Below are 24,198 nucleotides of genomic sequence, written 5' to 3' on the forward strand. Positions count from 1 at the left end.
GTTTAAGAAAGGGTAAGGCAGAAGCGGAACGTTGGATTCCATTTGTGTCAAAATGTTTGTATTCATTGCTAATTAAACTTGCTATAGTCTTAGTCTTTTGTAAGTTGACTACTCACAAATGCTATCGGCCCTCTGCATAGTGCTGTTGCAAGCTGGCATTCGTGAACGAGCAAAACGAAGCCACTCCTCTGGTGCTGTAAACATATGTCACATGACTGCAGGCGGAAGCAGATTCAAAGTAATCTTAGTACAAGATGGCAGCGCCGTCGGGAGGAGGCGATTCAGGTAAGTGATATAACTATGATAAACACAATCGATACGGAACCGTGGTACTGATATCGTAATTATCGTGAGCCGGAACGAAAAGTATTTGTCACGATTTAGCTAACTTTTGTTTGTTGCCGGTAGGACCCAGGCGTGTCGAGCTAGCCAGCTAACATAACACCCAGCCATCCCATCTCTGAAACATGCCCTTACACATAACTTGGTAAACTATCTAGGAAAGCTACATTATTGTTATCTAGCTGTTCAACTGGGGGAAAAGTGTTAACTTGTTTCCTGTTCTCATCAAGCTAGCTTTAAAGCCTGTATGTGATAGTATGTAATAAACAATTGGTATATTTAAACCCAAAAAATATTTCACCTTTATTTAACCAGGTAGGCAAGTTGAGAACAAATTCTCATTTACAACTGCGACTTGCGACAGCCCAATCATTTGTATTATGTTGGATATTCGGTTTTCACTCGTCAATAGCTATTGAACCAAGCATGCCATGACAATGAATATTGTATATTCTGAATCAGGGGATTCGAAGCAGGGACTGTAGTCACGCCGCTTGCACTGAGATGCTGTGCCTTTGACCTCTGCGCCACTCAGGAGCCCAAATATAAAATGGTAACAGAGGAGTGGCTTCGTTTTCACTATTGAACCAAGCATGCCATGAGATATTCTGAATCGGGAGGATGGAGAACAATCGACACCTTTGTGTGTATAATTTTTTTTTTTTAAATTGACACAAAAAAGCTCTGGATTGTCCACCATCCTTCCCTGGTTTAGAATATACAATTTTCATGGCATGCTTGGTTCAATAGCTACCTTGGTACTGAACCATATACCTACTGGCTCTCTAAAAAGTTGGTTTAACAATATATACAAGATATTTTGTCTCATATCTCGAGCAGGTGAAGGACAAACCACAGACAATCGGTACAGTAAATTTAAATGTAATTTTATTCAACATTCTGTCAAGGAACATTTACACGGTTTTGCAGGCATTCGTTTCAGGCTGTATATACCAATTTTGTATTTATTATGGATCCCCATTAGCTGCTGCTAAGGCAACAGCTACTTTTCCTGGGGTCCAGCAAAATTACGGCAGTCAATACAATTTTAAAATCTATTTATTTGTATTTAACTAGGCAAGTTTCTTAAGAACAAATTCTTATTTACAATGACGGCCTACCAAAAGGCAAAAGACCTCCTGCGGGGACGGGGGCTGGGATTAAAAATAAATGTAGGACAAAACACACATTACAACAAGAGACAACACTACATAAAGAGAGACCTTAGACAAAAACACAGCAAGGCAGCAACACAACATGACAACATGGGAGCAGCACAAAACATGGTACAAACATTATTGGGCACAGACAACAGCACATAGGGCAAGAAGGTAGAGACACAATACATCACGCAAAGCAGCCACAACTGACAGTAAGTGTCCATGATTGAGTATTTGAATGAAGAGTTTGAGATAAAACTGTTGAGCTTGAGTGTTTGTTGCAGCTCGTACCAGTTGCTAGCTGCAGCTAATTGAAAAGACGAGCGACCTAGGGAAGTGTGTGCTTTGGGGACCTTTAACAGAAAGTGACTGGCAGAACGGGTGTTGTATGTGGAGGATGAAGGCTGCAGTAGATATCTCAGATAGACGGGAGTGAGGACTAAGAGGGTTTTTATAAATAAGCATCAACCAGTGGGTCTTGCGACGGGTTTTACAGAGATGACCAGTTTACAGAGGAGTATAGAGTGCAGTGATGTATCCTATAAGGAGCTTTGGTGGCAAATCTGATGGCCGAATGGTAAAGAACATCTAGCCGCTCGAGAGCACCCTTACCTGGTGATCTGTAAATTATGTCTCCGTAATTTAGCATGGGTAGGATGGTCATCTGAATCAGGGTTAGTTTGGCAGCTGGGGTGAAAGAGGAGCGGTTACGATAGAGGAAACCAAGTCTAGAGTTAACCTAATCCTGCAGCTTTGATATGTGCTGAGAGAAGGTCAGTGTACTGTCTAGCCATACTCCCAAGTACTTGTTTGAGGTGACTACCTCAAGCTCTAAACCCTCAGAGGTAGTAATCACCTCTGGGGAGAGGGGCATTCTTCTTACCAAACCACATGACCTTTGTTTTGGAGGTGTTCAGAACAAGGTTAAGGTTAGAGAAAGCTTGTTGGACACTAAGAAATCTTTGGTTTAGAACATTTAACACACAATCTGGGGAGGGGACAGCTGAGTATAAGACTATCATCTGCATATAAATGGATGAGAGAGCTTCCTACTGCCTGAGCTATGTTGTTGATGTAAATTGAAAAGAGCGTGGGGCCTAGGATTGAGCCTTGGGGTACTCCCTTGGTGACAGGCAGTGGCGGAGACAGCAGATTTTCTGACTTTATACACTGCACTCTTTGAGAGAGGTAGTTAGCAAAAAAGGCTAAAGACCCCTCAGAGACACCAATACTCCTTAGCCGGCACACAAGAATGGAATGTTCTACCGTATCAAAAGCTTTGGCCAAGTCAATAAAAATAGCAGCACAACATTGCTTAGAATCAAGGGCAATGGTGACATCATTGAGGACCTTTAGGGTTGCAGTGACACATCCATAACCTGAGCGGAAACCAGACTGCATACCAGAGACAATACTATAGACATCAAGAAAGCCAGTCAGTTGATTATTGACACATTTTCCCAACACTTTTGATAAACAGGGAAAAATAGAAATAGGCCTTTAACAGTTAGGATCAGCTTGATCTCCGTAGCTGTCTTCCAAGCAATGGGAACCTCACCAGAAAGGAGAGACAGGCTTGGCGATGATAGGGGCAGCAACCTTAACCTCTCTAGGGTCGGCGGGACGAAATCGTCCCACCTACTCAACAGCCAGTTGAATCCCGTGGCGCGTTATTCAAATACCTTAGAAATGCTATTACTTCAATTTCTCAAACATATGACTATTTTACACCATTTTAAAGACAAGACTCTCGTTAATATAACCACACTGTCCGATTTCAAAAAGGCTTTACAACGAAAGCAAAACATTAGATTATGTCAGCAGAGTACCCAGCCAGAAATAATCAGACACCCATTTTTCAAGCTAGCATATAATGTCACATAAACCCAAACCACAGCTAAATGCAGCACTAACCTTTGATCTTCATCAGATGACAACCCTAGGACATTATGTTATACAATACATGCATGTTTTGTTCAATCAAGTTCATATTTATATCAAAAAACAGCTTTTTACATTAGCATGTGACGTTCAGAACTAGCATACCCCCCCGCAAACTTCCCGTGAATTTACTAAATTACTCACGATAAAAGTTCACAAAAAACATAACAATTATTTTAAGAATTATAGATACAGAACTCCTCTATGCACTCGCTATTTCCGATTTTAAAATAGGCACTTCCTGTAAGGAATCTTCTCAGGTTTTTGCCTGCCATATGAGTTCTGTTATACTCACAGACACCATTCAAACAGTTTTAGAAACTTTAGGGTGTTTTCTATCCAAAGCCAATAATTATATGCATATTCTAGTTTCTGGGCAGTAGTAATAACCAGATTAAATCGGGTACGTTTTTTATCCGGCCGTGTAAATACTGCCCCCTACCCCCAACAGGTTAAAGAAGAAACCATCTGACCCAGATTATTTTTTTGGGGTCAAGTTTCAGGAGCTCCTCTAGCACCTCGGACTCAGTGACCGCCTGCAGGGAGAAACTTTGTAGCGGAGCAGTGGGAAAAAGAGGGAGAAGCATCGGGGCTAGTCACATTAGAAGGAGTGGGAGATGAGGAAATGTTGGACGGGCAAGGAGGCATGGCTCAGTCAAATAGGAATCCTGACTTAATGAAGTGGTGATTTAAAGAGCTCAGCCATGTGCTTCTTGTCAGTAACAACCACATCATCAACTTTAAGGGATATGGGCAGCTGTGAGGGGTGTTAATTCTCCAGGTCTTTAATAGTTTTTCTGAACTTCTTGGGGTTAGACCCACAGAGAGAGAATGGCTCCTTAAAGTAACTAACTTTGGCCTTCTGGATAGCCTGAGTGCACTTGTTTCTCATTTGCCTGAACGAGAGCCAGTCAGCCTTTAAAAACACAATACATTCACAGATTTCACAACAAACGGTGTGCCCTCTGGCCCCTACTCCACCACTACCACATATATACAGTCCAAAATCCATGTGTACATGTGTGTGTATAGTCAAATCAAATTGTATTTGTCACATGCGCCGAATACAACAGGTGTAGACCTTACAGTGAAATGCTTACTTACAAGCCCTTAACCAACAATGCAGTTAAGAACCCCCCCCCCCCCCCCCAAAAAAAAAGTAAGAGATAAGAATAACAAATAATTAAAGAGCAGTGGTAAATAACAATAGCTGGGTTATATACAGACGGTACCGGTACAGAGTCAATGTGCAGGCGCACCAATGTTGAGGTAATATGTAGATAGTTATTACAGTGACTATGCATAGATAATAACAGAGTAGCAGCAGCATAGAAGAGACGGGGGCGGCAATGCAAGTAGCCGTTTGATTAGCTGTTCAGGAGTCTTATGGCTTGAGGGTAGAAGCCTCTTGGACCTAGACTTGGCGCTCCGGTACCGCTTGCCATGCGGAAGCAGAGAGATCAGTCAATGACTAGGGTGGCTGGAGTCTTTGGCAATTTTTAGGGCCTTCCTCTGACACCGCCTGGTATAGAGGTCCTGGATGGCAGGAAGCTTGGCCCTGGTGATGTACTGGGCCGTATACACTACCCTCTGTAGTGCCTTGCAACCCGTCAAGATGCTCTCGATGGTGCAGCTGTAGAACCTTTTGAGGATCTGAGGACCCATGCCAAGTCTTTTCAGTCCCCTGAGGGGGAATAGGTTTTGTCGTGCCCTCTTCACGACTGTCTTAGTGTGCTTGGACCATGTTGGTGATGTGGACGCCAAGGAACTTGAAGCTCTCAACCTGCTCCACTACAGCCCCGTCGATGAGAATGGGGGCGTGCTCGGTCCTCTTTTTCCTGTAGTCCACAATTATCTCCTTTGTCTTGATCACATTGAGGGAGAGGTTGATGTCCTTGCACCACACTGTCAGGTCTCTGACCTCCTCCCTATATGTTGTGTCATCGTTGTCGATGAGCAGGCCTACCACTTTGTCATCGGCAAACTTAATGGTGGTGTTAGTCGTGCCTGGCCGTGCAGTCATGAGTGAACAGGGAGTACAGGAGGGATTTGAGCACGCACCCCTGAGGGGCCCCCGTGCCAGTTGGTCAGCGCATGCTCGGAGAACACGTCCTGGTAATCCGTCTGTGTCTTCCCTGTAGCTCAGTTGGTAGAGCATGGTGTTTGCAACACCAGGGTTGTGGGTTCGATTCCCACGGGGGGCCAGCACAGAAAAAAAAATGTATGAAATTGTATGAAATGTATGCATTCACTACTGTAAGTCGCTCTGGATAAGAGCGTCTGCTAAATGACTAAAATGTTAAAAAAAAATGTAAATGTTGAGGATCAGCGTGGTGGATGTGTTGTTACCTACCCTTACCACCAGGGGGTGGCCTGTCAGGAAGTCCTGGATCCAGTTTAGTCCCAGGGTCCTTAGCGATGAGCATTGAGGACACTATGGTGTTGAACGCTGAGCTGGAGTCAATAAATAGCATTCTCACATAGGTGTTTCTTTTGTCCAGGTGGGAAAGGGCAGTGTGGAGTGCAATAGAGATTGCATCATCTGTAGATCTGTTGGTGCGGTATGCGAATTGGAGTGGGTCTAGGGTTTCTGGGATAATGGTGTTGATATAGCATTTCATGGCTATAGATGTGAGTGGTACCGGTCTGTAGTCATTTAGGCAGGTTACCTCGGTGTTCTTGGGCACAGGGACTATGGTGGTCTGCTTGAAACATGTTGGTATTACAGACTCAGACAGGGAGAGGCTGAAAATGTCAGTGAAGACACTTGCCAGTTGGTCAGCGCATGCTCGGAGAACACGTCCTGGTAATCCGTCTGGCCCAGCAGCCCTGTGAATGTTGACCTGTTTAAAGGTCTTACTCAAGTTGGCTGCGGAGAGCGTGATCACACAGTCGTCTGGAACAGCTGATGCCCTCATGCATGTTTCAGTGTTACTTGCCTCAAAGCGAGCATAGAAGTTATTTAGCTCGTCTGGTAGGCTTGTGTCACTTGGCAGCTCTCGGCTGTGCTTCCCTTTGTAGTCTGTAATAGTTTGCTAGCCCTGCCAGATCCGACCAGCATCGGAGCCAGTGTAGTATGATTTGATCTTAGTCCTGTATTGACGCTTTGCCTGTTTGATGGTTCGTCGGAGGGCATAGCGGGATTTCTTAAGCTTCCGGGTTAGTCCCGCTCCTTGAAAGCGGCAGCTCTACCCTTTAGCTTAGTGCGAACGTTGCCTGAATTCCATGGCTTCTGGTTGGTGTATGTACGTACAGTCACTGTGGAGACGACATCCTCGATGCACTTATTGATAAAGCCAGTGACTGGTGTGGTGTACTCCTCAATGCCATCGGAAGAATCCCGAAACATATTCCATTCTGTGCTAGCAAAACAGTTCTGTAGTTTAGCATTACTGGTGCTTCCTGCTTAAATTTTAGCTTGTAAGCAGGAATCGGGAGGATAGTTATGGTCAGATTTGCCAAATGGCGGGCGAGGGAGAGCTTTGTACGCGTCTCTGTGTGTGGAGTAAAGGTGGTCTAGAATTTTTTTTCCCTCTGGTTGCATATTTAACATGCTGATAGAAATTAGGTAAAACTGATTTAAGTTTCCCTGCATTAAAGTCCCCGGCCACTAGGAGCGCCGCCTCTGGATGAGTGTTTCCCTATTTGCTTATGGCGGAATACAGCTCATTGAGTGCGGTTTTAGTGCCAGCCTCTGTCTGTGGTTGTATGTAGACAGCTACGACAAATACAGATCTCTCTAGGTAGTGTGGTCAACAGCTTATCATGAGATACTCTACCTCAGATGAGCAAAACCTTAAGACTTCCTTATATATCGTCCACCAGCTATTATTTACAAATATGCATAGGCCCCCGCACAGTGTCTTACCAGAAGCTTCTGTTCTGTCCTGCCGATAGTGTATAACCCACCAGTTGTATGTTATTGTCGTCGTTAAGCCAAGACTCAGTGAAACATAAGATATTACAGTTTTTAATGTCCTGTTGGTAGAATATACGTGCTTTCAGTTCGTCCCATTTATTTTCCAGCGATTTGAATGTTAGCTAGCAGGATGGAAGGCAAGGGCAGATTAGCCACTCGCCGACTGATCCTTGCATGGTACCCTGATCTTTTGCCACAGAATCTCAGTTTCCTTCTCCAGCGAATCACGGGAATCGGGGCCTGGTCGGGTGTCTGCAGTATACCCCTCGCGTCCGACTCATTGAAAAATAACTACTCGTCCAATTTGAGGTGAGTAATCCCAGTTCTGATGTCCAGAAGCTCTTTTCGGTCATAAGAGATGGTAGCAGCAACATTATGTACAAAACAAGTTAGAAACAATGCAAAAAGAAAGACAATATAGCATGGTTGGTTTAGAGCCGATAAAACGGCAGCCCTCCCCTCCGGCGCCATTTTCCTCAGTGCGCATGTTATCGTGTATGCATGTCTGTGCCTGTGTTGCTTCACAGTCCCCGCTGTTCCATGAGGTGTATTTTTATGTTTTTTAAATGGAATTTTACTGCTTGCATCAGTTACTTGATGTGGAACAGAGTTCCATGTAGTACTGTGAGCCTTCCATAGTCTGTTCTGGACTTTAATTGTGTATTAGACTGATTCATCAGACTAGTATGTGAGTGCTAGCTAGCTGTGTTTGTTACATTTAGTCATTAGGGGTTGGGGTTTGATGTTTTCAGAAGATGGGCAGGGACTCTGCTGTTTTCACGGAGAAGCTGGTTCCACCATTGGGGTGCTAGGACACAGAAGTGCTTGGACTGGGCTGAGTGGGAGCTGCCCTCATGTAGGGGTGGGAGGGCCAGATGTGGCAGTCTGAGTCTTTGTACTTCATACGTCATTCCAGAAACATCATAGACAACTAGCCTTACTACTTGGACCAGCCCAGCGTTTTACTAATGTCAGCTGACAAGTCAACTTCTGAAAATGAGCCAGCTGGTGTTTTAACTTTATTTCACATTGTCACACTGAACTGGTCATGAGACATGCATACTTCAGTAGCTACTTGTTCAAGAATATCTGTGTGTCACATTTCAAACATGTTTAGCCCATTACATAATATATTTATGACTGCCCAGTTTCCATTTGAGACACTCATACATTAGCCTGGCTGACGCTACCCACGTGACTCAGTCAGGAGGACTTCAAGAATTCAGTGTTTGCCAGACTACCCACACATAGGCATTGTCTTATTGCCTCTACCTGCCCTTGGTTTATGTCCTGGTAGTACTAACTCCAGTGCTGCTTTGTGTTCTCAGGTAATGGAACTGATCAGGTACTAGAACTGGGGGAAGAATTACTGACAGAGTGAGTATACCTTCATGTTTACTCCTGAATTTGATCTTTATTCACATTTGTCTGATTTAAATCAGGCTGTAATACACAATTTAATTGGTACATATCAGTTGTCTGTGCGGTTTGTCCTTAAGAGCAGGCCATTTTCAATTTCCGCCTAAAATGACATGCCCAAATCTAACTGCCAGGATATGCATATTCTTGATAGCATTTGAAAGGAAACACTTTGAAGTTTGGAAATGTGAATTTAATGTAGGAGAACATAACAATAGATCTGGTATAAGATAATAAAGGAAAACAAATGTTTTCTATTTTTAGTTGTATCATTTTTTACATGAAAAAGAAAAACCACACATTCAGCTAGGAAGCTGGAGGTAATTTAGATGGTGTCCACGAGGGCAACAGTGTATGTGCAAAGTTCCAGACTGATCACTCCAAGAATGAGCAAGCAACATGACATTTAGTATGAAGTCACCCAGGTGTCCCTCAAGATTTGCCCAAAATGTTCCAAAGTGGCAAATTTAAAAACATAACTACAGAAAACATACAAAAATGCTATACTAATAAAATATACACGTTTACACACTCCCAGTAATGTCATGCATGATGGATCATTAGCTCCCCTACATAAAATGTACTAACAGGATACGCGACAAGAATGCTGATCCAACGTCTCCAAACACAGAAGTGAAATATTTAAGGTCCAAGTTAGCAGCCAACACTGATCTAATGTCACAAGTGAACACATCAAAAACCATACAAAGTTAAGAAATTGTACACACTGATTAAAGTATTTAGAACCCCATCTACACAAGGTTGTGCTGCTGGTCCCAAGTCTCTTTCTGCTGTAAAGCACTTACCATCCTCTAATTGTAGACTGGCTAGGTATTGACAACGCTAGGTGGTGGTTTGTTGTGGGGGGGGAGAACTCGAATGTGGTCTCTGAAATCAGTCTTAACCACAATTTGAAGATAAAAAATTTAAAAAAAGTGAGAACAAGTTTTATTTTGAGCCTTTATTTTAGCAATACATCAAATAAACATATAGAGGAACACTGTGGTGAAGTGTATACCTATTCTTTTTTTAATTAACTATGCAAGTCAGTACAAATTCTTATTTACAATGACGCCAAACCCTGACGACGCTGGGACAATTGTGTGCGGGACTCCCAATCACAGCCGGATATAATGCAGCCCAGTGTTGCGCCACTCGGGAGCCCAATGTGTATTGTAGGTTGACTTTGACATGTTGTGCCTTTCGAGTGCCTTGTTTGCTATTCATACACACATCTCATTAACGATATACATTTAGCAATCAAAGAAAATTTCAGAAATCAAATTAATAATATGCAACCATTCAAACTGCATTAGCATGAGAATAGAAAAAGAAACGTATTTCACTCACCAGTCTAAGGTCGCGTCCTCTCCTTCAGATGTTGTCTAAACTGACACTGTCCCGGTAGATTTCTGCTAGAATATCATCCAACCTCTATACTTGGACTTTTAGCTTTTCCAGTATTAGTAGCCATATTGTAAGTTCAACATTTGCAAAACACCTAGTTTGTGACCTGCTCTTGCATAAATCTCGACTCGCAACCGCAAAGGGTTTCTGTAAAGCACAGCTATCTAGGTTTCAAAACGATAGGTGGTCATTGGACAAAGATTGTTCACTGGATTGACTATGTCATGCCTTCCTGGCTAAAATTGGCTTTCCGAGGATATACTGAATGCAGAATGATATAGCAAAGGTTGGTTACTTTTTAGAGTGTTTGAGGAATAAATACCAACCTAATTTGACTGGTTGAAACATTTAGCGTTCAATTTTCACATTTCTTTCTTTGCAAGTTGAATGAGTGGATATAAAATCGATTGTGCATACTATATGGACTGTTTTTAGGATATGAAAAAGGATTTTATCAAACAAAACTTCACTACATTTTATCTCTAGGACCCTCAGGATGACAAATCAGGGCAAGATTACATCACGTAAGTAGTTACTTACCTTCAGATATGAATCTATCATACAATCCCGTATTGATTTCTGGCTGATATCTGAAGATATGGCTGACAAGGTTGATAAAATCGATGGTTCAATCGAGACTAACAGACCACAAAGGGATCTCAATAAAGATAAATATGCACGGTTTGTCAACAACAAAAAAGTTAGTAAAGATTACTGGAAAATGAATGTCTTTACTAGAGAATGAAGTAGCAGGAATTATTGATAAATACTAGAATTGTGCCTGTGTTATGAATACGTTTGGAAGTTACTGGGAGCTAGTAAAATGTAATAAAGGCTTTTGGGTATTTCAATGGGGAAAGAAATTGCTCGTGCCAAGAGAGAAGGGAATATGACATCATACTTAAAAAACTGAACTAACTAATCAGGAATTACTGGAGCTATCATCATTGCAAATGCAGTTAGACTATCTACGAGGAAAAGGCCCCAGGGAGCGGTTGTAAGATCAGGACGAAAATGGATGGAAGAGGGAGAGAGAAATCCAAAATATTTCTTTAATTTAGAAAAGAGGGCAGGCGAAAAGATTTCCATATGTAAATTAATAATACTCCTAATGAAAATCCAAAATAAATCTCTCAGCATGTTTCCCAGTTTTATCAGAATCTGTATACATCAGCCCAGCCAACTTCCAATATAGATCTTTTCTTAGACAATGTAGCAAACATTGCTAAGATAATGATTTCAGGGATTTTTGTGATGAGTTATCTGAAATTGAGAAGACTATTAAAAGCTTTAAGGACAATAGGTCCCCTGGAAATGATGGTTTAATAAGCATTCAATGATTCCTTTCATTCTTGCTGTTTCAAGAATCAATAGAAAAAGGGGAGTTACCGGCTTCCTTAAAAGCAAGGTGTAATTACTTTGATTTACATGAAAATATATTCATTGGCAATATTAACATCAAAGATAAATGTAGTAATAAACAGATTAGGAATATTGTTTGATACTACAATTCCCTCAGCAAGATTATTTTGGTCAAATATCTATGGTGATATACAATGGGGGAAAGCATGGAAAATTGCTAACAAATATTGTATCAGTAACAAAGTACAGGAAGTTTCATTTAAAATGTTACATAGAATTTATCCTGTGAAACATGTTTTGGAAAGATTCAAGCTGAATTGAATAACTGATTTCTGTGGAATGGAGAAAGAGACCATTTTGCATTTGTTTTTTGCCTGTATTTATAGTAGAATGTTTTTGGATTGACATACAGAATTGTTACAAAAAAATAGGACCGGTTGTACTATAATGGTTTTGATAGGATTTATTTCAGAAATTCTGACAGATAAAGATGTAGTATATTTAATTCAACTGCTAATAATACTAGGTAAATTTCATATTCACAAATGCAAATGGTCTAAACCTAACTTTTTTCACTTTATAAATGAGTCTAAACAATGGCACTACTTTAACAAATGAAAAACAAAAAGGCAATTAAAACTTGTATTATTGAATATGATTTGTTTGTTTAGGATTCCTGGCAATGTAAATTGTATGCTTGTTTGCATGTGACTATTCCTCTTTTGTTTGTTGATATTTGTAAAAAAGAAAAGATGAATCTATCAAACCTGTCGCCGTGATAATTGTTTTGTTGTGCACTCCTCAAATAATAGCATGGCATTTTTAAACTGTAATAGCTACTGTAAATTGGACAATGCAGTTAGAATAAGCTTTCTGCCCATATAAGACATGTGTACCGGAAAAAAAGTGTTGTTTAAAATGACGTAGTCACATTATGTATATCGAGCAACAACTGTCCTGTAGACGGGACACCGATCCTTAAGAGGTTTTAAGCCACACGGAATTTAGATCAAAATTTCCACAGGGAAGTATTGTTTACCAGACTTTTTAGAGAGCCGGTAGGTATATGGTTCTGGTGTGTATTTTCATTCTACTGACAGATGCGACGTAAACACTTGCACAATAGCCAAGCGTCAGTGAACCAAAGACCAAACGTGGCTCGCATTCATCTGGCAAGGGCAAACCTACCAGCTCTCTAAAAAGTGTGGTAAACAACACTTATGTGGATATTTTGTCTCAAATTTCGAGCGTCTGAAGGACAAACTGCACAGACAACCAGTAGAGTAAGTTGAAATGTAATTTCATTCAACATTCTGGCTGAACGTTTTATAAGATGTTGCACTCTGTTTCAGGCTGTATATACCAATTCATTAGAGAAGGATAACATATCAAATCAAACTTTGTCACATGTGCAGAATACAACAGGTATACAACAGACCTTACAAGCCCTTAAACAATAATGCAGTTCAAGAAAGAGTTAAGAAAATATTTACCAAATGGTCAATGTAAATAGTCCAGGTGGCCATTTGATGAATTTTTCAGCAGTCTTTTGGCTTGGGTGTACAAGCTGTTAAGTAGCCTTTTGGTCCTAGACTTGGTGCTTCGGTACTGCTTGCCGTGCGGTAGCAGAAAGAACAGTCTGACTAGGGTGGCTGTCGTCTTTGGCAATTTTTTGGGGGCTTTCCTCTGACACCACGTATATAGGTCCTGGATGGCAGGAAGCTTGGCCCCAGTGATGTTTCTGACCGCACGCCCTACCCGCTGTAGCACCTTACGGTCAGTTGCCGTACCAGGCAGTGATGCAACCGGTCAGGATGCTCTTGATGGTGCAGCTGTAGAACTTTTAGGATCTGGGGACCTATGCCAAATCTTCTCAGTCTCCTCAAGGGGAAAAGGTGTTATCGCGCCCTTTTCACAACTGTCTTGGTGTGTTTGAACCATATAGTTTGTTGGTGATGTGGACACCAAGGAACTTGAAACTGTCAACCCGCTCCACTCCAGCTCGTCGAGGTTAATGGGGGCCTGTTCGACCCACCTTTTCCTGTAGTCCACGATATACTAGCTAGTTGTTTACCCGGGACCCTCTTTTCGCAGTTTAATCTACGAGCGGGTTCGTCACCATGCTGACAGCAGGACTCGGTTGTCAATGTCACGGACCCAGTTGATTGGGAGTGAGCTGTGTGACCCCAACCACAAGAAGCTGGTCCTGTGCCTGGAGCAGATTGGAAATGAGCTGGATGGCAATACGCAGCTCCAAAGGTATCTTAAACCAAGGACTTAGAAAGGGACTCCAGCTCTTTGCTTGAATAGATATTCACTTTAAATTGACCTCTGGAATTTGTGCAATACTCAGAGCATCTCGTTTTCCCCTTCAGTATGTTAAATGATACTGCACTCCAGCCCAGCCATGAGGTTTTTATGAGAGTGGCCCGTGAGATCTTCTCTGATGGAAAGTTCAACTGGGGCAGGGTGGTGGCACTCTTCTACTTTGCCTGTCGGCTGGTCATCAAGGTGAGTGTTATCAGTGGTAGTATTTTATTTAGCTCTCCTTTCTCCCTCAATCATTCTCTCGCTCTCTTGTCCTCCGTTAGACAAAGGAAACAGGGCTCATCTCAGTCGGAATAGATTCACTGTTTTGTAAACTGCAGCGCTTAGAATGGAACTGCAATTTACACGTTTTGGGGTGAGTTGGCTTCTTCATTGTGCAATAAGACGGCATCGTCTTTCTCTCCTCAGGCTCTGTTGACCAAGGTCCCTGACATCATCAGAACCATTATCAGCTGGGCTACAGACTACCTGCGAGATCATGTGATCAACTGGATTAGGGATCAGGGTGGCTGGGTAAGGAATCAGTAGATGTGCTTTCCCCACATTGACTTACAAGTTTCATGTTTTTTTACAAATGTCTTTTTGAAATTGTGGTGATGGTTGAAGACAATGGTGTCTCTTCCTAATTCTTAGGAGGGAATTCGTTCCTACTTTGGCACTCCCACCTGGCAGACCGTGGGGGTGTTCCTCGCTGGAGTTCTTACCACTGTGCTAGTCATCCGCAAGATGTGAGGGGGTGGAGAGCCTGAGAGAAGGACATTAAGGGGTGGGACATAAGACTGGGTAGTAGAGGCAGACATGTGGGGGTGAATGGAAGATGTTTCTAGGGAAGGAAAAGGTGAGGAAAAATAGAGTTGGATGGAAAAACGGCAATGTTTAGACCTGATCAACCACTCCTCTTTCCTGCCCTCCATCGCAAAGGATTGAGTCAGATTCAAGGTTCTTTACCTCTGTTCCCTACACCGCTGAAAAATGTGAGCGGCTCTTGACCGCACATACAGAGAGAAGGATGGAACGAGATGTGTAGAGACTCGGCCTGGGCACATCTTTTTTTTAAATTTCTTACAAACAAGTCACTGCATGATATTTGGTTGATTAAGTCTTATGAACTGATTAATTTCCCCCCCCATCAGGTTAGCCATGAGAATCTCCTATGCTTTCCTGCTGTGCTTTTTTTCTGTTGCACTTTTCTTCCATTGAGTCTCTCCTTTTTCCTATCTGATCATTCTCTCCCTCCGTCTCTTCATGGTATCTCTTTGCTGGAGTATGCATTTTGGGGTGTCTGATAATTTATATGTGCATGTGTGATCATAAGATCAGATGTTGCAGGTACATGTTTGTGCAATTCTACTGCAGACACACTGTCCGCTCAGATGTTTACCTCAGCATTGTGTTCCAAGTACTGTATTCTATGGTGGGCTATTTAAAAGCAGACCATAATCCTTCAATCAAATTCTATTTTTATACACCTTGTTAATGTGTTAAAAGAAATAATGAAGTTACCTTATTTGTTAAGTTGTCAGTGCCTTGGTCCTTTTCTTTTCTACAATAAATTGCTTTTATTTTGTTCACATTTCTACACTTTCTATCTTTGTTAACACTTGTCCCCCAAAACAATATTTTTGCAGTGACACTTGTTGGTTTTGTATGTTTTAATATGAACATAAAATAAGAATGATTTATGGATTGCGATCATTATTAAGCTGTGCTTTTCTTGGTATGACAACTGCATCAGTGTTGCCATTAGGCAGTGTCGTCAGAGCCACATGGGCTTGGAAGATCGTGAGAAACATTTGCAGCCAACATCAAATCTGATTTAATGGAACTTCAACTGTAGTGCAACAGTGAGTTACAGCCATCCCTGCAGTAGGAAAGGTATGATCAGCCAATTATCTGATACAGCCTGGTCAGAAAAACGCATGCAAGGAAGAGAGGTTGGAAAGGCTCAACAGTATGACAGAGATCCTCTTACCTGAAGGCAGGTGAGAGATGGACCGACATGTTCTTGTGCCTCTTCTCAAAGCGGTTGTATTTGCGGATGTAATGCAGGTAGTCACGTCTGATGACGATGGTCCTCTTCATCTTGGTCACCACGCCTGAAAAGGCAGAATCAGGTCAATGTGTGGTCAATCTTAGAATACATCTAAGCACTGATCTAGGGATAGGAGTAGACCGGTGAGCAGGGGGTTTGGGTCGTTGCATCAGTAATGCCATAAGGCATTGTCGTCATAACCAGAAGGCTTGGAAGACCATCATGAGAAAAACATAATTTGCAGTTCAGTGAGAAAACAGTTGGTCATAAAGGGCTCTAAATGCCAAAGCTGACTTTTACATCCAAACCAAAAACAAACAGCAAGGAAATGTAAAGACTAACCGGAGAGGATACGACCACGGATGGAGACATTTCCAGTTATGGGGCATTTCTTGTCAATGTAAGTGCCATCAATAGCCTGTTGAAACAAAATACATGTTAGGTTCTCTGCAAATCTGGCTGTCTCAGACAATGTTTACACGTGGTCTGCAGTTGAGGCCGGAGGCAGCTAATGTTAGAGAAATTAACATTCCATTTTCTTGCAAAAGCTCTGGTGGACATTCCTGCAGTCAGCATGCCAATTGCAAGCTCCCTCAATTTGAGACATCTGTGGCATTGTCTGACAAAACTTCATATTTTAATGTGGCCTTTAATTGTGCGCAGCACAAGGTGCACCTATGTAATGGTCATGCTGTTTAATCGGCTTCTTGATATGCCACTGGTGGATGGATTATCTTGGCAAAGGAGAAATCCTCACTAACAGGGATGTAAACAAGTTGGTGAACATTTCATAGAAATAAGCTGTTTGTGCATATGGAACATTTCTGGGATCTTTTATTTCCACTCATGAAACATGGGACCAACAAATTACATCTATTTTTGTTCAGTATGGATGCCAAATGCCCTCCTATAACTGCATCAGTGTTGCCATTAGGCAGTGTCATCAGAGCCTCAGGCTCGGAAGACCATCGTGAGAAAAACATAATTTGCAGGTAAATCAATGTGCATTTTGAAATAGACCTGACTACAGAGAAGCAGTAGATCAGATAGGATGCACGAGCAAGATTTACAATCTATGAAGCTGACCATAATGAAAGTTCAGAAAAGTCAGCTAGCTATAATCAAAAGCAGAGAAAAATAACTAGGTAGCTAAAGCAATAGCCGTATAAAGTCCATGACATTTGGAATACACAAGTTGAGAAAGTAGACAGCTGAGTAGCCAGCCAACCAAGTTAGTGTAAAAACTCACCTAACGGCTTTTGGCTTCTTTAGTAGGTTAACTTGTGGTCCGGTGGCAGTATTCTGTATTTCGGATGACTGACGTGCCCAAAGTAAACTGCCTGTTACTCAGGCCCAGAAGCTAGGATATGCATATAATTGGTAGCATTGGATAGAAAACACTCTGAAGTTTCCAAAACTGTTAAAATAATGTCTGTGAATATAACAGAACTGAGTTTTTTTTTTTTTTTAGCTCACCACTCATTATAATGGCTGTCTATGGGCATATCAAAGTTATACCTCCCAGATTGCAGTTCCAAGGGCTTCCAGTAGATGTCATTCTTTAGAAAGAGTTTCAGGCTTGTTCTTTTTTAAATGAGCTAGAATTTGTAGTTTTTCTAAGTGGCTCCCATTTTGGCTGTTGTGTTGTGGTGCACACTTCGTTATTTATCTCCGGTAATGAACATACTATTCTCCGTCTTAAATTTTATCATTTACATATTAGGGTGCCTGAGGATTGATTAGAAATGTTGTTTGACTTTGGTAACCTTTGGGATTGGTAACCTTTGGGATTCATTTTGAACAAGGGAACCCGGTGGATTACTGAATCAAGCACGCCAACTAAACTGACTTTTGGTATATAAAGGACTTTATCGAACAAAAGGACCATTTGTTATGTAGCTGGGACCCTTGGGATTGCAAAAAGCGAAAGATCTTCAAAGGTAAGTGATTTCTTTATCACCATGGTATGTTTTCGCTGTACAGCCTTTTTGAAATCTGACAAAGCAGCTGTATTAACAAGAAGTTAGGCTTTTAAACAATGTAAGACACTTGTATTTTCATGAATGTTTAAAACCTCTCTAGGGTCGGCGGGACGAAATCGTCCCACCTACGTAACAGCCAGTGGAATCAAATACCTTAGAAATGCTATTACTTCAATTTCTCAAACATATGACTATTTTACACCATTTTAAAGACAAGACTCTCGTTAATCTAACCACACTGTCCGATTTCAAAAAGGCTTTACAACGAAAGCAAAACATTAGATTGTCAGCAGAGTACCCAGCCAGAAATAATCAGACACCCATTTTTCAAGCTAGCATATAATGTCACAAAAACCCAGAAGACAGCTAAATGCAGCACTAACCTTTGATGATCTTCATCAGATGACAGCCCTAGGACATTATGTTATACAATACATGCATGTTTTGTTCAATCAAGTTCATATTTATATCAAAACCCAGCTTTTTACATTAGCATGTGACGTAATTTACTAAATTACTCACGATAAACGTTCACAAAAAGCATAATAATTATTTTAAGAATTATAGATACAGAACTCCTCTATGCACTCGATTCGTCCGATTTTAAAATAGCTTTTCGGTGAAAGCACATTTTGCAATATTCTCAGTAGATAGCCCGGCATCACAGGGCTAGCTATTTAGACACCCAGCAAGTTTAGCACTCACCAAAGTCCGATTTACTATAAGAAAAATGTTATTACCTTTGGTGTTCTTCGTCAGAATGCACTCCCAGGACTTCTACTTCAATAACAAATGTTGGTTTGGTTCAAAATAATCCATAGTTATATCCAAATAGCGGCGTTTTGTTCGTGCGTTCAAGACACTATCCAAATGGTAAAGAAGGGTCACGAGCACGACGCATTTCGTGACAAAAACATTCTAAATATTCCATTACCGTACTTCGAAGCATGTCAACCGCTGTTTAAAATCAATTTTTATGCCATTTTTCTCGTAAAAAAGCGATAATATTCCGACCGGGAATCGGCGTTTAGGTAAAAAGACGAAAGAAAATAAAGCATGGGGTCGACTCGTGCACGCGCCTAAGCCCATTGTCCTCTGATCGGCCACTTGCCAAAAGCGCAAATGTGTTTCAGCCTGGGGCTGCCTCGATATCATTCAGCTTTTTCCCGGGCTCTGAGAGCCTATGGGAGCCGTAGGAAGTGTCACGTTACAGCAAAGATCCTCAGTCTTCAATAAACAGAGACAAGAAGCTCAAGGAATGGTCAGAGAGGGCACTTCCTGTAAGGAATCTTCTCAGGTTTTTGCCTGCCATATGAGTTCTGTTATACTCACAGACACCATTCAAACAGTTTTAGAAACTTTAGGGTGTTTTCTATCCAAAGCCAATAATTATATGCATATTCTAGTTTCTGGGCAGTAGTAATAACCAGATTAAATCGGGTACGTTTTTTATCCGGCCGTGTAAATACTGCCCCCTACCCCCAACAGGTTAAAGAAGAAACCATCTGACCCAGATTATTTTTTTGGGGTCAAGTTTCAGGAGCTCCTCTAGCACCTCGGACTCAGTGACCGCCTGCAGGGAGAAACTTTGTAGCGGAGCAGTGGGAAAAAGAGGGAGAAGCATCGGGGCTAGTCACATTAGAAGGAGTGGGAGATGAGGAAATGTTGGACGGGCAAGGAGGCATGGCTCAGTCAAATAGGAATCCTGACTTAATGAAGTGGTGATTTAAAGAGCTCAGCCATGTGCTTCTTGTCAGTAACAACCACATCATCAACTTTAAGGGATATGGGCAGCTGTGAGGGGTGTTAATTCTCCAGGTCTTTAATAGTTTTTCTGAACTTCTTGGGGTTAGACCCACAGAGAGAGAATGGCTCCTTAAAGTAACTAACTTTGGCCTTCTGGATAGCCTGAGTGCACTTGTTTCTCATTTGCCTGAACGAGAGCCAGTCAGCCTTTAAAAACACAATACATTCACAGATTTCACAACAAACGGTGTGCCCTCTGGCCCCTACTCCACCACTACCACATATATACAGTCCAAAATCCATGTGTACATGTGTGTGTATAGTCAAATCAAATTGTATTTGTCACATGCGCCGAATACAACAGGTGTAGACCTTACAGTGAAATGCTTACTTACAAGCCCTTAACCAACAATGCAGTTAAGAACCCCCCCCCCCCCCCCCCCAAAAAAAAGTAAGAGATAAGAATAACAAATAATTAAAGAGCAGTGGTAAATAACAATAGCTGGGTTATATACAGACGGTACCGGTACAGAGTCAATGTGCAGGCGCACCAATGTTGAGGTAATATGTAGATAGTTATTACAGTGACTATGCATAGATAATAACAGAGTAGCAGCAGCATAGAAGAGACGGGGGCGGCAATGCAAGTAGCCGTTTGATTAGCTGTTCAGGAGTCTTATGGCTTGAGGGTAGAAGCCTCTTGGACCTAGACTTGGCGCTCCGGTACCGCTTGCCATGCGGAAGCAGAGAGATCAGTCAATGACTAGGGTGGCTGGAGTCTTTGGCAATTTTTAGGGCCTTCCTCTGACACCGCCTGGTATAGAGGTCCTGGATGGCAGGAAGCTTGGCCCTGGTGATGTACTGGGCCGTATACACTACCCTCTGTAGTGCCTTGCAACCCGTCAAGATGCTCTCGATGGTGCAGCTGTAGAACCTTTTGAGGATCTGAGGACCCATGCCAAGTCTTTTCAGTCCCCTGAGGGGGAATAGGTTTTGTCGTGCCCTCTTCACGACTGTCTTAGTGTGCTTGGACCATGTTGGTGATGTGGACGCCAAGGAACTTGAAGCTCTCAACCTGCTCCACTACAGCCCCGTCGATGAGAATGGGGGCGTGCTCGGTCCTCTTTTTCCTGTAGTCCACAATTATCTCCTTTGTCTTGATCACATTGAGGGAGAGGTTGATGTCCTTGCACCACACTGTCAGGTCTCTGACCTCCTCCCTATATGTTGTGTCATCGTTGTCGATGAGCAGGCCTACCACTTTGTCATCGGCAAACTTAATGGTGGTGTTAGTCGTGCCTGGCCGTGCAGTCATGAGTGAACAGGGAGTACAGGAGGGATTTGAGCACGCACCCCTGAGGGGCCCCCGTGCCAGTTGGTCAGCGCATGCTCGGAGAACACGTCCTGGTAATCCGTCTGTGTCTTCCCTGTAGCTCAGTTGGTAGAGCATGGTGTTTGCAACACCAGGGTTGTGGGTTCGATTCCCACGGGGGGCCAGCACAGAAAAAAAAATGTATGAAATTGTATGAAATGTATGCATTCACTACTGTAAGTCGCTCTGGATAAGAGCGTCTGCTAAATGACTAAAATGTTAAAAAAAAATGTAAATGTTGAGGATCAGCGTGGTGGATGTGTTGTTACCTACCCTTACCACCAGGGGGTGGCCTGTCAGGAAGTCCTGGATCCAGTTTAGTCCCAGGGTCCTTAGCGATGAGCATTGAGGACACTATGGTGTTGAACGCTGAGCTGGAGTCAATAAATAGCATTCTCACATAGGTGTTTCTTTTGTCCAGGTGGGAAAGGGCAGTGTGGAGTGCAATAGAGATTGCATCATCTGTAGATCTGTTGGTGCGGTATGCGAATTGGAGTGGGTCTAGGGTTTCTGGGATAATGGTGTTGATATAGCATTTCATGGCTATAGATGTGAGTGGTACCGGTCTGTAGTCATTTAGGCAGGTTACCTCGGTGTTCTTGGGCACAGGGACTATGGTGGTCTGCTTGAAACATGTTGGTATTACAGACTCAGACAGGGAGAGGCTGAAAATGTCAGTGAAGACACTTGCCAGTTGGTCAGCGCATGCTCGGAGAACACGTCCTGGTAATCCGTCTGGCCCAGCAGCCCTGTGAATGTTGACCTGTTTAAAGGTCTTACTCAAGTTGGCTGCGGAGAGCGTGATCACACAGTCGTCTGGAACAGCTGATGCCCTCATGCATGTTTCAGTGTTACTTGCCTCAAAGCGAGCATAGAAGTTATTTAGCTCGTCTGGTAGGCTTGTGTCACTTGGCAGCTCTCGGCTGTGCTTCCCTTTGTAGTCTGTAATAGTTTGCTAGCCCTGCCAGATCCGACCAGCATCGGAGCCAGTGTAGTATGATTTGATCTTAGTCCTGTATTGACGCTTTGCCTGTTTGATGGTTCGTCGGAGGGCATAGCGGGATTTCTTAAGCTTCCGGGTTAGTCCCGCTCCTTGAAAGCGGCAGCTCTACCCTTTAGCTTAGTGCGAACGTTGCCTGAATTCCATGGCTTCTGGTTGGTGTATGTACGTACAGTCACTGTGGAGACGACATCCTCGATGCACTTATTGATAAAGCCAGTGACTGGTGTGGTGTACTCCTCAATGCCATCGGAAGAATCCCGAAACATATTCCATTCTGTGCTAGCAAAACAGTTCTGTAGTTTAGCATTACTGGTGCTTCCTGCTTAAATTTTAGCTTGTAAGCAGGAATCGGGAGGATAGTTATGGTCAGATTTGCCAAATGGCGGGCGAGGGAGAGCTTTGTACGCGTCTCTGTGTGTGGAGTAAAGGTGGTCTAGAATTTTTTTTCCCTCTGGTTGCATATTTAACATGCTGATAGAAATTAGGTAAAACTGATTTAAGTTTCCCTGCATTAAAGTCCCCGGCCACTAGGAGCGCCGCCTCTGGATGAGTGTTTCCCTATTTGCTTATGGCGGAATACAGCTCATTGAGTGCGGTTTTAGTGCCAGCCTCTGTCTGTGGTTGTATGTAGACAGCTACGACAAATACAGATCTCTCTAGGTAGTGTGGTCAACAGCTTATCATGAGATACTCTACCTCAGATGAGCAAAACCTTAAGACTTCCTTATATATCGTCCACCAGCTATTATTTACAAATATGCATAGGCCCCCGCACAGTGTCTTACCAGAAGCTTCTGTTCTGTCCTGCCGATAGTGTATAACCCACCAGTTGTATGTTATTGTCGTCGTTAAGCCAAGACTCAGTGAAACATAAGATATTACAGTTTTTAATGTCCTGTTGGTAGAATATACGTGCTTTCAGTTCGTCCCATTTATTTTCCAGCGATTTGAATGTTAGCTAGCAGGATGGAAGGCAAGGGCAGATTAGCCACTCGCCGACTGATCCTTGCATGGTACCCTGATCTTTTGCCACAGAATCTCAGTTTCCTTCTCCAGCGAATCACGGGAATCGGGGCCTGGTCGGGTGTCTGCAGTATACCCCTCGCGTCCGACTCATTGAAAAATAACTACTCGTCCAATTTGAGGTGAGTAATCCCAGTTCTGATGTCCAGAAGCTCTTTTCGGTCATAAGAGATGGTAGCAGCAACATTATGTACAAAACAAGTTAGAAACAATGCAAAAAGAAAGACAATATAGCATGGTTGGTTTAGAGCCGATAAAACGGCAGCCCTCCCCTCCGGCGCCATTTTCCTCAGTGCGCATGTTATCGTGTATGCATGTCTGTGCCTGTGTTGCTTCACAGTCCCCGCTGTTCCATGAGGTGTATTTTTATGTTTTTTAAATGGAATTTTACTGCTTGCATCAGTTACTTGATGTGGAACAGAGTTCCATGTAGTACTGTGAGCCTTCCATAGTCTGTTCTGGACTTTAATTGTGTATTAGACTGATTCATCAGACTAGTATGTGAGTGCTAGCTAGCTGTGTTTGTTACATTTAGTCATTAGGGGTTGGGGTTTGATGTTTTCAGAAGATGGGCAGGGACTCTGCTGTTTTCACGGAGAAGCTGGTTCCACCATTGGGGTGCTAGGACACAGAAGTGCTTGGACTGGGCTGAGTGGGAGCTGCCCTCATGTAGGGGTGGGAGGGCCAGATGTGGCAGTCTGAGTCTTTGTACTTCATACGTCATTCCAGAAACATCATAGACAACTAGCCTTACTACTTGGACCAGCCCAGCGTTTTACTAATGTCAGCTGACAAGTCAACTTCTGAAAATGAGCCAGCTGGTGTTTTAACTTTATTTCACATTGTCACACTGAACTGGTCATGAGACATGCATACTTCAGTAGCTACTTGTTCAAGAATATCTGTGTGTCACATTTCAAACATGTTTAGCCCATTACATAATATATTTATGACTGCCCAGTTTCCATTTGAGACACTCATACATTAGCCTGGCTGACGCTACCCACGTGACTCAGTCAGGAGGACTTCAAGAATTCAGTGTTTGCCAGACTACCCACACATAGGCATTGTCTTATTGCCTCTACCTGCCCTTGGTTTATGTCCTGGTAGTACTAACTCCAGTGCTGCTTTGTGTTCTCAGGTAATGGAACTGATCAGGTAC

General features: G+C 42.6%; 2 protein-coding genes and 2 non-coding genes across 7 annotated transcripts in view; 1 reads left to right on the plus strand and 3 right to left on the minus strand.

The window, feature by feature from the left end:
* LOC106607328 (apoptosis regulator BAX) lies at nt 1-15,449 on the plus strand. Its single transcript, XM_082976611.1, has 6 exons — nt 1-285; nt 8,691-8,739; nt 13,645-13,809; nt 13,926-14,061; nt 14,287-14,391; nt 14,512-15,449. The coding sequence occupies exons 1-6, from the start codon at nt 255-257 to the stop codon at nt 14,608-14,610; spliced, it is 585 nt and encodes a 194-aa protein (XP_082832737.1). The 5' UTR covers nt 1-254; the 3' UTR covers nt 14,611-15,449.
* LOC106607329 (small ribosomal subunit protein uS17-like) overlaps nt 11,999-24,198 on the minus strand; it is a 24,307-nt gene continuing 12,107 nt past the window's right edge. For 2 of the 4 annotated variants that reach the window (XR_014392677.1, XR_014392679.1), the window contains exons 4-6: nt 16,253-16,328; nt 15,851-15,974; nt 11,999-14,623 (exon numbers count right to left, since the gene is read on the minus strand). The gene's annotated coding sequence lies outside the window, so the exon portion shown is untranslated. Of the gene's footprint in view, nt 14,624-15,607; nt 15,740-15,850; nt 15,975-16,252; nt 16,329-17,159; nt 17,299-24,198 lie in introns of those variants that run through there. The other 2 variants (XR_014392680.1, XR_014392676.1) reach the window with 2 other exon arrangements.
* LOC123743605 (small nucleolar RNA SNORD35) lies at nt 16,071-16,153 on the minus strand. Its single transcript, XR_006770461.1, has one exon. It is a non-coding gene; the product is annotated as a small nucleolar RNA SNORD35 (small nucleolar RNA).
* LOC123743608 (small nucleolar RNA SNORD35) lies at nt 16,820-16,901 on the minus strand. Its single transcript, XR_006770464.1, has one exon. It is a non-coding gene; the product is annotated as a small nucleolar RNA SNORD35 (small nucleolar RNA).

The sequence above is a fragment of the Salmo salar genome, chromosome 06 (genome assembly GCF_965601325.2).
Source record: "Salmo salar chromosome 06, fSalSal1, whole genome shotgun sequence".
NCBI lineage: Eukaryota > Metazoa > Chordata > Actinopteri > Salmoniformes > Salmonidae > Salmo > Salmo salar.